Source organism: Enhydra lutris, unplaced genomic scaffold (assembly GCF_002288905.1).
Source record: "Enhydra lutris kenyoni isolate GAN:26980312 unplaced genomic scaffold, ASM228890v2 scaffoldscaffold5, whole genome shotgun sequence".
Taxonomy (NCBI): domain Eukaryota; kingdom Metazoa; phylum Chordata; class Mammalia; order Carnivora; family Mustelidae; genus Enhydra; species Enhydra lutris.
This window is the reverse complement of record NW_019154089.1, coordinates 19111550-19127352: the sequence shown is the minus strand read 5'-3', so window position 1 is coordinate 19127352 and position 15803 is coordinate 19111550. Positions and strand designations below refer to the sequence as shown.

Below are 15803 nucleotides of genomic sequence, written 5' to 3'. Positions count from 1 at the left end.
AGCAGGGGTTTTGAAGAACAAATCAGCCCAGACAACTGTGACATCTTTTTTTTTTTTTTTTCTTTTCCAGATAGAATTAGTAGATATGGGGTTGTAGTATGTTGATCTGATGATATCTGGGCACCCCCAGTCCAGCTCTCTGGATGGCATTTTTATTGTGTCACTGGATCTTCTTTAATTGAACGTGGATTAGAACACTAGGGTGGGAGCTGGGTACAGGAAGAAAGCGTCAAAGGCAGGGGCTCTGTGGCTGGGGAGCCTTCTGCTCCAAGAGAGGGGTGGGGAGGGCAGGTGGGGGAGGACCTGCACTCATGCCAAGCTGCAGTGTCACCTTTATTAATGATGACGGGGAGAGGGAGTCAGCAGGCAGCTAATGCGTACTGCAGAGGAGTAATTGGAAGGTGTTGTTACCATTCCAAAGGACAGGGAAGTAGAAGTGGGACAAATGGGAATTTAAAAGGAGGGGGGTGAGCAAAGGGAAAGAATGAAAAAAAAAAAATGGAGTATGATGTCATTTGGAAAATTGCAAACCAATAAATCAATGAGGTATCATTGCCAGGATAGAAAGGAAAGAGCCTAAGGAGCCAGCCTGTCGAGAGAGCTGGGGGCTGACAGGAAACACCAGATCAGCAGGCAGAGCCGTGTCCTCATCCAGAGGTCAGCTGGAACCTGAGGCCCAGGAATGGTCTCCCACTCCATCCACTCCATTCTGCCCCCTTTTCCTTGAGGCTTTTTTTTTTTTTTTTTCCATGAAGGACATCAGAAAGAATGCTCTATCTAAAAGGGTTTTACAGGAGCTCATTAATGGGAACCCTTGGAGTCAGTTTTTCAAACAGTTATCTCTGAGTTCAGTTTCATAGGATTTTTTTCATCATTGGAATCAGCTTCATAAAAGCCAGAGTATGATGATTCCGCCAGTTTTTACTTTAACAGATGAAATAGTACTCTCTTTATAGAAATGAGGAGCAAGGACTTTGGGTAGCTTTCTTTCATTCTTAAGACCTTGTCAGTGGAGCTGGCTGGAAGGCAACCCAGTAGGCAGGTGCCTGCGTGGCTTCCCGTTACCTGCAGATTGAGGGTCAAAGCCCTCAGCCTGGCATTCAAGGCCCTTCCAGTCTGTCCCTCCAAATCTCTCTCGTGATCTCCCTCTATGAACTCTGGCTGTACCAAAACACTCTGCACAGTTCCACCTCTGCGTCTTTCCTCATCCTGTTCCACATACAAAAGTGGGACAGCAATTTCTCAGCCTCGCCACTCTCCCTCCCCCTCCCTTACCTAGCACAGACATCACTAATCAATCAACACACTCTTTCCTGCTGAGCTAGGACTTGGCCGAGGAATCATTTCCCACACAGCTCTTGAAGCAGTTACTACCAATCAATCAAATTCATCAAATTATAAAATGAAATGTATTTTCTATTATAGATCTAAGATGTCCTTTCCCATTTTTATCTTAGTCTCTTTCAATCACTTAGTTCCTCAAACCCCCTCATGCTCTGTGAAATTTTCCCGGATCATCCCTACCCACAAAGGTCATTTCCACTTCTTACAAGCCTAGAGAAAATTTTGCTTATAGCACTCATTTTGTGCCTGTCATCCGGCATCACAATGTATATCTCTCTACAGATCAGAGTTTCTCAGTTTCGGCACTAGTGACATTTTGAGTCGGATCAGTGTTTCTTATTGGGGCTGGCCTGTGTATTATTATAGGGTGTTTAGTAGCATCCCTGGCCTTTAGGCAACCTTCCCCTCTCCCCTAAATATGACAGACTGTCCTAGTTGAGAATTACTATAGGGATGGATGGATAGAGAGAGAGAGAGAGAGAGAGATGAATGTTCTTCCTTATACCCTGAGACCTTTGGTGTGTAGTCGGTCAATATAGCTCCTTCCAGAGAATAGGTGCTGAGTGAATATTTGCTAACTAATTGATTAGGAGTGAGGAGTGAAGAACTGTCTGGGAAAGGAGAAAATCCTTCCCTGATGTGGATTAGGAATTACGCATCAGTATGCCTTTGCTTCATTTGAGCACCGCGGAGCTGAGCGATCAAGGAGGTGTTGCAAAGAGGCACCTCTACACACACCCAGTCCATTATTATCCTACTAGGACCCAAGGAGCGGAGCAGGCTGGACCAGCAGGTCACTTATAGCAGGGACAGCTAGACCCATTTGGAAGAGACTGGGGAGTTGCTAGGAGAGTCCTGCTGGGAAAGTTGGGCTTGAAGTTGGAAACACAATGTGAGAGACAGACCTTCTTCACTCCTCATGAAGAAAACACAACAGGTAAACTAAAGCAGCCCTTTTACCCACAAAATAATCCACCCTCCTGAAAACCCTCTTTCTGGGCTGCCGGGTTGTCTGTAAACACATTTGTCTGCCTGCCCCTCCTCTCCTTCAAATGTGGAGACTCTGTAAAGGGAAACAAAGGGCAGGGAGAGAGGTATAAATCATCACCCGCAATGCAGCTCTCCAGGTCCACAGGGAGGTTTAAATCATCCTCCACGAGTCAACCGAAAGCTAACTCTACTCTTCCCCAGTTGATCAACGAACTGTTCTGGTAAACTGGAAAGAGGGCTGAGGCTGAGCATTGCAAGAAGGCTTGCTGAGTGTCGCTGGTGAGCCAGGCCCTACCCGGGAGCTCTGCACACGCCTTCCACTTCGTCCTCACGACAGGGATATACATAGTACTATGTTTCAGAGACAAGAGTGATATAGGTAGTACTCTGTTTCAGAGACAAGAGAAGCAGGGCCATAGAGATCATGCAACTTGTCCAAAGTTCCAGGGCATTTGAAGAGAACTGGCATTTGCTCCTAGTACTTAGGATGCCCTGTCCAGTGCCTTCCAGGAAAGCTGCTGCTATGGGAAACCAGATAAATTTCCTAGCGTGTGGCATTGATGATCCACTCTGAACCCATCTTGGCCTTCAACACCCTAAGCAATGCAGAAAATGGAGCAGTTATCCTCAGTTGAGGCTAAAATCATGGGAGACTCATAAACCATAGAGTACAGTCATTAAGGCAGCGGATCCTGTCTATGTAACTCTGTGTCTACCCGTATCAACTGGCCTATCTCCCTGTATAACCTGCCAAGCTAGCTCCACCCACCCACCCATTCATCCTTCCATCCATCCTTCTGTCTCAGTATAAGCACAAGACATTTCTAGAATGTTTCTTAATATTCGAGACGTTTACTGAATTGAGTGGCATGTTGAATGTTCTCCACATTCAAGGCTAGTTAGGCAGGGAGGACAGTAAGTAAGGTAAAATGTTATGCACTTTTTCTTTCTTCACTGTACTTTGAGGTTTTGCTTAATTTTCCTATTACTAAGATTATAACATGTTCATAAAACAGTAATGTCTTTTTCTTTTTTCTAAAGAAAACAAAAGCATTCTGGGGTCAAGCTGATCTAGCTAGGCAAGTCATGTCACCTCTCTGCTTCTTGGTTTCCATCTGTAAAGTCCACATGGTTTTATCAAGATTGCCTGAATGTTGGGAGGATAAAATGAAATAAAGCATATTAGTGCTTGGCCCAGAGTGAGTGCTCAAAACATGTGGCATCGTGACCATCGGGGTACATTTTTGCACAGTGTCTGACACAAATGTCCAACTAATATTACCTTCTCCTTCTTCTAGTTCTTTTCTTCCCTTGCCACAACCTTATAAAAAGTCCTTACTGATGGATAAGTAAAGGGCTTAGCATGCTGCCTGATACACACTTGGCCCTTTAAATGATAGTTCTTATTGTCTTGTAGCCCACAGTGCCTTCTGCCCGAGACATAATATTCTTTTGTGATACGTTTTTCTGTTGAAGGTTGATCTTGGTGTCCTACTTAACCTTGATGCAAATGTTTGCAAGGGAAGATGAGGGGCTGCTTGGAATATTCATCCAGAGCCCACAACCCAGTGATGCTCCTGGCTTTGCTATTTCGCAGGGAGAAGTGAACTGAGGACAGAACCGTATTATCCAGGACTCCAAACAGAGTTTTTTGCACAGCCTTTCCTGAGGCATTTGGTGCAAAGACTGGAGGGTCATCACCGGTATATGTGCTGAGAATAAATCCTTGTTTCTGAAACTATTCTTCTTGCAATGACATTTACGAACTTCCTCACCCACATCTTCACAAATGCTATTAGAAGTGTTTAGAAAAATCATCTTCCATTCAGTTAAAAACTGGGGTGTCCTGAATGACAGTCCCTTACTGGCAAGCAGGTTTCTCAGGTCCCAAAGATGCAAATGGGAGAGCCTGGGCGCCACTGGAGCAGGCTCCCTTCTATTCAACTCTGAACAACAGGGAGATAAGCCCACTAAGCTTAAAGACAGATAGGATCCACATAAAACCAGAGTCCACTCTCTTGCCTGCCCAGGGAGGGCTAGAGTCTGCTCTAAAGTGGTCATTTACTGAGAAGCATTTGCTGAAGGGTGGTGACACTACCATGAATCAGGAAGAGTCAATGTTGATCCTGGGAACAGTCTAGTACAGTGTTTTGGAGATGGGGTTGTGTGGTAAGATGTGGAAACTGCCTCTTTAAAGGGGAGTTCTTGCAACACTCAGCAGCAAGAGAGATTTTTAAAACCCAAATCAATGGCCTCCTTTTGCACTTGAAGGAAAACACAAACGCTTGCCCCTGATCTCCAAGGGCTCCCAGGATTTGGTTCTTGACTGTCTATCTGCTCTCATCTTATACAGCATCTTCCCTCGTTTTATACCTTCTAGCTATGCTGGCCTTCTTTTGGATCCTCCAGCATTCCAAGCACATCCTACCCCAGGGCCTTTGAATCTGCTGTTTAATTGCCTGGAATGCTGTTCTGCCAGGTTTTTGCATGACTGACTCTCGTCATTCATATTTCTACTCAAATACCAGCTCTCTAAGAGGCTGCCTTTATCTCCCCTATTGAAAATGGTTTTCTTCCCATTCTATCCCTATCTCATTCCTTGGTGCTATGTCATTAGTAGCAGCTATCACTGCCTAAAATAATCTTACTTGTGTACTCACTCACTTCTAATGTGTTTCTCCATCCCTGGCCCTCTAACCAATGGGGGTGAGAGCTCATTAAGAACAATTTTTGTTACTCTCATTCCTGGTTGTATCCCCCACAACTAGAAATAAGCCTGGGATATAATAGGTACTCAGGAAATATTTGTTGAATTAAGGAATGTGTGAAAGAATGATCTCACTCTGGCTTGATCCAATGTAATTTAAGATGGAGTATACTCAGAAGTGGAACAAAAATTCTTTCACTTTCAAGCCCTCCTAAGGCAAAGATGTTCTATCCATGACCCTAACTTTTCAGAGTTTGTGTGTGGAGTGGTCCCTATAATATTCATTTAGAGATGGGGGAATACTATAATAAATTCAGTCTCTCACCTAACACATATTTATTGAGTCCACACTAAGTGCAAATTCAATTCTAGATTCTGGTGATAGAGCAATGAATAAGTCGATAAAAATCTCTTCCCAGGTGGAGCTAACGGGTCTGACATGGGAGACACACTGCATTTATGAAAAGAACGCAGGTTTTGGAGTTAGAAAGATCCAGATTTTAATTCCTGTTCCATCATATACTAAATGTCTGTCTAGGCAAGCTGCCTGACATCCATACGTCTCAATTTCCTCATCTGTAAAATAGGCATAAAGTTGACTCCATGAAGTTGTTGAGATGGGTCAGGGACATGATGAATGTAGAGTCTTGAGCACAAGGAATGAATGAATGGAATTTCCTTGCCTTCCATCTCTCCTTGGGATCAACTGTATCCTTTTGAAGATTTAAAGTGATCTCACACCACAGAGCCACATGCATAGGCTCCAAAAAGGATCAGAATGTGTTAGTTTCAAAGGAAGAGTATGTTACCAATTCAGTCTCCTCTTCCAGCCTTGATTCAGAACAGCCTCGTTTATCCTTCATTTCCTGCTCCTTGTCAGTGAGGCTAGCTGTCCAAGGAGATACCTGTAGTTCTGGCCCTAGCGATGCCGGGTAGTTGAGCCATCATTAATGCCCACAGCACCAGGCAGAAGTGCGCGCAGCTAACTCTACAACAGTTGTCATGTTGTACAGATGGAATGTGTCAGAGCATATCCAGAATATACAGCAACCAAGTGACACTTTTCTGTTTTCCTGTGATGTTGTGCCTTTGACATGGAGCAGGCCACATGAAACCCTGGGATCTGTGCCCATCAGGAAGCTTCCCCTGAAAGAGGGTGACTTGGTTTACTCTATCACACAGCAGGATCCCCAGGGAACCAAAGAACGCCACTGCACACAGAGACAGACACATCCTAAGGCCAAACAGCTGGGAGAATAAGTTTTTGATGAAGACCATTGTATTTCATGCTTTTGAACAATTTGGGCACTGTTGTCACTCTTCCCACCCACTGGCAACTGTCCCCAAATAAAAGAAACCTTCCAACATGCCCCAGTCCAAGAGGCTCACATTTATTTACTTAACAGGTGGACTTTGGGTATGTTGTTAATCAAGGCACGTTCAGAGTCAAGGATCACTGAGCTGTGATTGGGAGCACTTGATGTGTCCACAGCCAGTCATGGGTAGGTGACGTCATCATTTCTCTCACCCAGGTCAGGAATCTCAATGAACTAATCTGCATAGTTTCTCTGGATCACAGTCAGCAACCACGACAGTAAAAATAATAGGTGATCATTATCGAGGGCTTTCCATGTTCTAAGTGCTTTTTTATTTAATCCTCACCCACACTGTATGAAGTAAGGAATATTTCTATCCCATTCTTCAGATGAGGACACTGAGGCACAAGATCCTGCCCAAGGTCACACAACAAGGAAGAGATAGAGATAAGGTTTGAAGTCAGGCTGGCTGGCTCCCAGGCCCCCACTCTGACACTCTACATCCTGGCGGAACAGGTGTAAACTCTTAGGAGCCCAGCCTTATCCATCCCACTCCCTGCTGCACTCTGGCACCCAGCACAGTGCCTAGAACGTGATAGTTGCTAAGACAGAACAATACACTGGTTTCCCCAAAGATCACTACGTGCCCGACAAAGCTCTATGATGAAGGGGTTTCAGAGTCCCTGTTGTTCCTAACACCACAGCCTCCCACTTCAGGTCCTGATCCACCACCCAGACAGTGCCAGTTCCACCCAAGAATTAAATCTGTTACATAACCACATGGCAGACGTGGGGGTGAATGGAGAAGCCACCTGAGGATGGCATTTGGCCACTCTTAGTCTCCCAAGGAGATAAATGGTCTGAGAGAGAGAACTTTTCATCTCCCTAACTGCCTCCCTTGGTATGAAAACTTTCCTTCATCTCCTCTCCTTGGCGCTTTCTATATTTTATTTTACTTTGTCCCTGCACATTATTTGAAGTTACTATAGCAACGTGTCACCAGCTGGTACCGCGTAGTAATGTTGGCATTTAGGTAGCAAGCTCCCAAAGTTAGCTGCTTCCCTCCTTCTGTGAGCTCATCCCTCCCACAATCTCAGGTGAGTGGGGGATGCATCCGCACCAACCAGACCCCTCTGCCCCTTGGTTGCTTGGTTTTCAAGGCAGGGCAAACCGAGAGCCTCTTCCTGGTCCTCTCAGCACTGCAGGGGGCTTGACTCTGTGTGTGTGTATGTGTGTGTGTGTGTGTGTGTGTGTGTGTGTGTAAGTGTGTTTGCCTTCGGGATGGTTAAATAGATATGTTTAAGTTGAGTGACGTGCACCCAACTCTTGGCCTTATCAATCTGAGGGTATGATGATGGTGGGTTTTTTAATGCAAAGGAGCCAAATGATTTGGGGAGGGCTTCTCTTCTGATCCTAATCACCTAGTATCCCCGCTAATTAATATTAATCACATGACACTGGGTTTCTCTTTTCTCTCTTGCCATCACACAGTGAAGAGACCCTGGCTGTTTTCCTTTGGAGCTTCAGTGCTCTCCCAGGTGTGCGAGACCTCTCTCCATACTGATGGGCTGAATTAATTAAGAGGATTGATTGTCGCGGATCGCTGAAGAGTGTTCTATGTGGCAAATAAGCCCTGCCACTCAAGGCGTTAAGTAGCCCCTCATCAGCCAAGTGTCTGCGATGATTGCACTTATTTTTACACGTTTGACCTAGTTTCAAGCTGTGTCTCTTCATGCTGTGATTCATTAGCTACATTTTCAACCACCCCAAACGAACGGAGCTGAGGTGACTCTGCCTGGTTTGTAACCAGCGTCTCGGATACAGTTTCTCTCTGGGATTTAAGATGCAGATCCCCCTGGTATTTATTCTGTTTTTAAGAAGCAATTTCCCATCTAGGCACCTGGTATGCTGCTTGGCTATGGATGAGTGGCTGCCTCCTGCTTTGGTAGTAAATATATGTCACCTACACGGTTTCTGCCGGGGATGGCAAGAGGGGGATTCTCAACAGCCCGGACTGCAGGGCATCCCTCCACCCTGCTGCCCCCATGCAGCACTCAGGCTTTTCCATGCTGCCGACAGGACTGGGAGATCTGGCTCCTACGCTATAAAGTTTGAGCAATGTCAGTGAGAGGAGTGTCTGAGTGGATAGTGCATCACACTCCCTCCCTCCTCTCTCTCTTTCTAAACATTTAAAATATGGTGGATATGGAAGTAAGGTCTCAAACTCATAGAAAGGGAAGGGGGCAGGAAGCAAAGAGCTGGATTGCCATGTTGAGGATATTACTAAAAAAAGGATAAACGTCAGAAAGGCATAATGTTATTCCATCATTCTATCGTTATGTGACAAAGAGGGTTTTTTGTTGTTGTTGTTGTTGTTTTTGCTTTGTTATTTAATATACATGACAGAAAGGAGCCTTTTCTGAATATGAAACTGCGGCTGGCATCTCATGCCATTTCACTAATCAATCGGTCACATTGGTGTGATTTCTGACCGATTTGGTGCTAAGGTGGGCTAGACACCAGGGCAGGAAAAGAAGGGGTGCTTGCAGACAGATGTAAAACACTGTCCTTTTTCATTAACAGCCAAATGCATGTAACTTGGCCAAACTTCAGTCACATTGCTCTACAAATCCTGCTGTAAGGTACTGAGCTGTATTTTTCTATGTGGTAGTTAGAAGGAAGAAATGAATAAGCTGGTAAAAGTAATTTTGATTGACTGATGGACTCTGACACACTGAGCAGGTCCTTATAAAAAATAGTGGTTTCTTTCATAAAATGGTCACTTTCTCTAGATGGGGACCAGGACCCTTTCCCCTTTTATTATTATTATTTTTTAAATGAAGCATGGAAGTTTCTCTAAACAAGGCTTAACACAATGCAGTCTTTTCAAGGTAATTCCAAGCAACTTGAGCTCTGAGGTTTGTTTTTTGCTTTTTCCCCCCCACTTCAAATTCAAATCAAGCCATTGGAAATAACAAGCACTCCGTATCTATGCATTTGGGGCAGCCTGCAGTTCTGACAACGGTAGATTTTCCAACACACCCACATACACACACACACACACACACACACACACACACAAGCTCATAATCCCAGGACTCATTTAAGCCAAAGAGTTAAAAGTAAACTATTGTTCAAGAAGCGATAGCATTTTCTCTTAGAGGATCACGGATCACAAAAAATAAAACCTACCCAAATCTCTTACCTTGAAACAGTAGAATTACCTGCAGAGATGTCCTCTCTTTCCTTGTAAAAAGAGCCAGGCTTTGGCCAGCAGCAGAATTACTCCAAAAGAAGGAATAATGGGTCCTTTATGTTGTAATTTTCACTGTTTATATGCAAGAAGTGTAGTGGGTCTGCTCACGTAGGAATAAATAAAAAGCCGAACAAACTGCTCAGCAGCTACCATGTGAAAAGAAAAGACCTCTAGTGGTCACAAGCTGAATTCTTTGAGGAAAGGAGAGAAGAGATGGAGGGAGTAGAGGAAACACACGTGTGTGTGAGTGCGTGCACACACACACACACACACACGCATGCACACTCTCCTCTCAAACTCCAAGATTTCTCTTTTCTGCCATCCAGCCTGGCCAGAGGGAAACACGATGAGAAAGCTTCTTTCTTGGTTTAAGTGGGACCTGGTTAACAGCGATGGTGGTGTTCTGTCTGGTTTGAAAAGAACTGATCATTTCATAAACTCACCACCACCCCCTGGGGGTCTGAGCAGGAGAGGCTTTACCTCCCTGGGTGACCATGACCACTCACCCCAGTGGAAGCCTCCAGGTCCCCATCAACATAGCATCCTCGCTGCTGCTCCCGGAAGTCCCAGTTTTGTGCTTTCTGCCAGCTTTGCATGTGCTTTCTCAACATTTATGGCACATGAGCGGGCTGGTGGTCACGGGCAGGCAGGGCTGGCTTGCTGAGTGTATGACCTGACCTGGTGCTCAGAATGGGACCTGGGGCTGTTTTGAAATTCTGAATAATTTTTAACAAGGACTCTTCATTTTCATTTTGTTCTGAGCCCCATAAATTATACAGCTGGTCTTGCTGACTGGGGAAAGCATGTTATTCCTAACATCTTAATTGGGAAAAAAACAAAAACAAAAACCTTTAGAAGCAAAAGAGATTCCTGATCTCTGGGAGTTACTTTTGGGAATGTGAACTTGAGGAACGTTCAGTTACCCAAAAGACTTCTTGTGGAGGAACACAGAAGGAACTTCATATTTATCAGAAAATCAAGTATCTCCAGGATCTTGATACAGGCTAGATCTCCTGACACCGGGGCCCTGGCCTTTTCCCAAAGTACAAGCAGCTGGAGAAGTGATCTGGCTCTATTTTCTATACCTGGAGCTCCCACTACAGTCCTAGTCACATAATAGGTGTTCAGGAAATGCTTTTTGAAGAATGAACCCATAAATGAGCCAAAGGTACCATTTCCTCATAGGGAAGTTTCATTTGCTGATCCAGTAAGGGGAGATTCTCCATCCTTGAGAGGCTTTTGATACTTGCCTGAGATGGCTGGGGTATTTTCCAGTCTGAAGTCAAGAAAATGGGGAAGATCAATGTCATGGTGCTCTCTCCTCCATTTCATGGCATTTTTTTTTTTTATTTCCTACAGAGTCACTTCGTGGCATGTATGACAGCAATCTTAAACCAGATGGGTGACCAGCATTATTCCTTCTACATTGAGACCTTCCAGACCAGCTCTGAACTTGTGGTGAGTCAGCATGATGTTGGGGTGGGGGCAGTGTAGGGGAGGCATTACACTCTTGGCTCTTAAGACTGTAGGAAAAGAAGGTGTCCCAGTGGACCTTATGTATGTGTGTTCCTATGTTTACAAACATGTTCATGTGATTCCCTAGTTCTATTTTCCAGTTAGGCTTGTATATACCACTTCTGAAACATGTCTTCAGTCCCTGTCAGAGATGAAACTTAAATGTCTAGTCTAAATATGCTTCAACAAATGTTTGTTGATGAATCATGGACATTTTGGGGCTTAAGAGCATGAGTGATAAAAATCACACAGTCTAGGATTTGCATCCAGGATTTGTCACTGGAAAGCTATGTGATCATGGGCAAGTTATCTCTCGTAAGCCTCAGTTGCCCCATCTGTAGAGTGGGGATAAATTATTTATGTCAGGGTGTGGGGAAGGGGTTAATGAGAGCACAGTAGCTCTCACATATTAAGTGGCCAGTATTAGGTAGCTATTTCTACATTATGATCACAAATACATGGAGGAAGTTGGCCTCTGAGCCCCCTTGCTCTTCTAGCCTCTGAGGAATCATTTGTACAGAACAGTCCACACATGGACTGTGGCCTGTAGGTTCATAGCTCTGTAGCAGATGACTTATAATCATAAAGCCCAGCCCATGCTGATTGGGGGTATAGGAGTCCCTTTGCCCTCAACACAGTCACCTCTGTCATGTCTTCTTACTACTGCTAGATTCAGGAATTCTGCTGCTGGGGCTCACTTTCAACTCTCCGTGGAGTGGCCCAGGGAACTAAAATTGGACCAATCTCAGAGAGTGGCCCATAAAAGGGAATTTTTAGGAAGCCAACATCCTTCTCTTTCAGCCATTCAGCAGAGAGATGGTCTCTTCAGTGGATCAGCATTGGCAAGAAATGTAACCTTTTTCTGCATACACAAAAAAATAAAACAAAAGGAAAGCCAAATAACCCAGGATTTTTCCCCAAGTTCTCTATGTCATGGAGCATGGAAATAGAAAAATCAGATTCCTAATTTTTGATCCTCAGTGGAAGGAAAGGTGAGAAGAAAGGTGGAAAAAGAAATTCTTACTTATTAAACATATATACTTTGTTTCATAATTGTCACAACAGTATGACCTAGGGATAAGTAGACACATTTTACAGGTCTACCATCTGCTTGCTCAAGGTCACATAGCAAGTATGTGGCCGAGTAGGGTTTGAACTTCTCTCTTAACCCTTAGAGCATGTTATGCTTCTCATTCAGAAGCTAGGTGTTCCATCTATGAGCTGGAGGCCTTCTCTGTTACCACAGGAAGGGAAGGAGCCCGTGATGGTATCTGCCTTACCGCATATCAGGGATGAATAACAATACTCACCATTGTCTGACCTGGGACTAAATGAGCACTTATAGTGGGCCAGGCTCTGTGCTGAGCACCTTTTAGCCAGTGCTCGTAATCTTCATAGAAACTCTTTGAATTAAATGTTATCCCCATTCTGCTGATGTGGAAACTGGGACTTAAAGCATTGAGGTAATTTTCCTGAGAAGCAAAGACTGCTGAAGAGGAACCAGTCTCATTTCCAGAATTTTGTAATTTAGCTTAAAGTAGTGATTTTCAAATTATATTCCTCCCATCCTCATCCTCACTATGTTTTACCATAAACACACGCACACACACACACACACACACACACACACACACCCAACCACAGCTATTCTACTTTTATCTATTTTATATATTTGGTTCTGGGTAGTATTTTCCTTGGGCAAAGACTTATACTGTTATAATAATTTGAAAACCACTAGCTTAAGAAAAGAGCTCTGAATGGGTTTCCTATGGATTTCAACATTTCCCAAGAGTAGATACAGCATGACTTGGCTTCTTCCAGCTCAGGAAGGTCCGCATGCCAGGTCTCCTGGTCTTGGCTGTCTGGATTTGTCTTGAATTTGTGTTCTCCAAAGATGGAGCACAAGCTTGGCCTGCTGCAGTCTGGGGTGTGTTGAGGTCCACTCTGAACCTCTTGAATGAGAGGAAGAGAGTCCCTGTTGTGTTTCCTCTAATCGCCCATGGATATGTCTGTTATATATGAACTAGCTGTGTTTACAGTCCTGCTAACTAGGTGTTCATGGTAATAACTGTTTGCTACATGACCTGAGATGCCTTCACAAAGTGTAGTGTGCTTCCTTCTTAAATACCTATTTGAGAAGATGATTATAAAATTATGACATCAATAAATACATTTACTTCTTTCCTCTCAGAGACAGAATTACTAGTGCTTTGTTTTGAGAGTGCTTTCAGATCCCATAGTCACATTCCATTTGTATTTGTGAAACAATCTCCTGGTAACCAACGTAAAGCTTCCATTTAAAAATCCACGGCTATTGGTTCCGTTGGATTTACTTAACGAATGCCTTTTCCCTTTCTGCTCCTCTAAAAATAATAAAGAAAAAATTTAAACAGCCAGCAAGATCTGGGTCCTTCCAGTCAGGTTCTACGAAACGAGATGGTAGGTGTGTTTTGCTTTACAATTTCAGGACTTCTTGATGGAGACATTCATCATGTTCAAGGACCTCATTGGGAAAAATGTGTATCCTGGAGACTGGATGGCCATGAGTATGGTTCAGAACAGGTGAGCGGCCACTTGTTCCTAACAGCTGCGTCACCCCAGCAATCACTTTAAAGAGCACTCATGGAGACAAGGTGGGGTCTTTCTACTTTTAAACCCTAGGGAACTCCACACTAATCCTGAATCTTCTTTTTTTTTTTTTTTTTTTTTAAATATTTCAGTCCTCATGACTTTGTATATACTGACCTGGCTACCTCCCACCTTCTCCATTCTTCAAATACCAGTTAGAATAACATACTTTGTGGGGTGCCTAGGTGGCTCAGTGGGTTGCTTCTGACTCTTGGTTTCAATGCAAATCATGATCTCAGGGTAGTAAGATCGAGCCCCACATCAGGCTCCCTGCTCAGTAGGGAGTCTGCTTGGGATTCTCTCTCTCCATTTGCCCCTTAAAATAAATAAATAAATCTTAAAAAAAAAAAAAAAAAAAAAACCTTTGTGAAGTTTTCCCTAAACTCTTGAGATTGTAGGTCAGCCTTATTAAAATTACAGTATTTTAACATTTATTCAAAATGACATAATATATTTTGTGGCATATAGTAAAACAGGTTTAGGGAGCATGGAATTAAGCAGGTTTGAATAGATTTCTGTTCTGCAGGACTTCTTAGAGCCTTTAACATGCTGATGGGATTCTGTCAATGGAGGATGTGGGATATAGAATTTCACAAATGTATTTGCTAGTGGAACAATTTGGTATGTACATATGTATGTTTCTGCGTGTATATATAATATATATTAATATCTCACAGGATACCAATGTAACCCAAGTATAATTCAGATCCCACATAACCAAGCACAACATTAGGTAAAAGTAATTACAAGCAATTTCAGTCTTTAATGCTTTCTCTCAAATCGTATCATCCTATCAAAATGAAATTCAAATTATAACACTCAGAAGTATTTTATGATATTCCCTTTCTTCATTTCTCTGGCTCTCAGTATCGCTCACTGTCCCATGCTTTATCCACATTTCTCTTACAATCTTATTCTCAATTCCTATTGACAAACTCCTTTAAAACTGGGTCTTCTTGGCCCCTCCCTCCTTTTCTTCCCTCTCTCACTTCCCTTTGGCTTCATATATTTTTAATCCTCCCCATGAAAGCCTCTTCACTTTACACTAGCAAGAAGTTTTGTCTCTCTCTACCTATTGCCCTTGTTCTATATCCCAAAAACCTAGAACGGCTGACAAATGTAAATATCCCTAGAGGTTGGAAGAAGAAGAGAAGTTGAAGAGGCAGAAGCAGAGGTCTCCTTAGTGGGAGGCAAAGAGCAAAGACTATCAACATTTATGTATTAATAATTTTGTCATTGGATACAGTCTGAGAATTTCTATCTCATCATGTATACCTATGAACTGACTCCAGTCCCAGGTGGCCTCCATCTCTTACCCTTCTGTTCTCTGAAAAGCTGTTCTTCCACTAACTGGATGCCTAAGTGCCTAGCCATGTGATTCCATAGACTCAGTGCTCTTGGGGCCACCTTTAGGGGCTGGAGAAAGGGAGAAGGGTTTTGTCAAGGCAGAAGGAAATTTCTGGCTGTGCAACAGAACTTCTGATGAGAGGAGAACAATCAGCCCAGAAGCAAAATGTCAGAATTCTCAATTTGGGCATCACACAGATCCCATCACATCACACAGATGAGAGTCCAACTTTTGCAATGATTAAATGATTAAAGTGTTGGTGGGAATTAAGCCCAAGCCACATGACAGATCAGAGGCAGGTCCCTCCCGTGTCAGGGCCAGTTTCCAGACCTGCACCCTGTACTAGGACCCTGCACTTTAAAGGGCTCCATGTTTGCTTTAACATCCTCTTTTTGCCATCTTGAAATTCTTAATAATTTTTGAGTGAGACATTCATATTTTCATTGTGCACTGAGCTCAACAAATTATGTAGCTGATAATACCTTATATCAATGTTCAGTCATCTTGTGTTACAGTAGTAACCGGCTCCTAAACTGTATGTGAATCTTTCTACTGTTTGCCAGCTGGCCAATAATGTCTTCAGGTTTTGCCAAAATACATGAAGCACCCATGTGAGTCATCTTCAACTCACCCTGTGCTTTAGATACATTCAACTGTTCACTGTTACCGTTTCATTCTTCTATGACTTTGCATAAACTG

General features: G+C 43.5%; 1 protein-coding gene across 1 annotated transcript in view; it reads left to right on the top strand.

Annotated features, from left to right (window-relative positions):
• Positions 1 to 15803, top strand: part of LOC111140871 (dedicator of cytokinesis 2) — a 406275-nt gene that overhangs the window by 302486 nt on the left and 87986 nt on the right. The window contains exons 28-29 of the mRNA XM_022493104.1: positions 10973 to 11071; positions 13596 to 13690. Of these exons, the coding sequence (XP_022348812.1) occupies positions 10973 to 11071; positions 13596 to 13690 (194 nt within the window). The remainder of the gene's footprint in view (positions 1 to 10972; positions 11072 to 13595; positions 13691 to 15803) is intronic.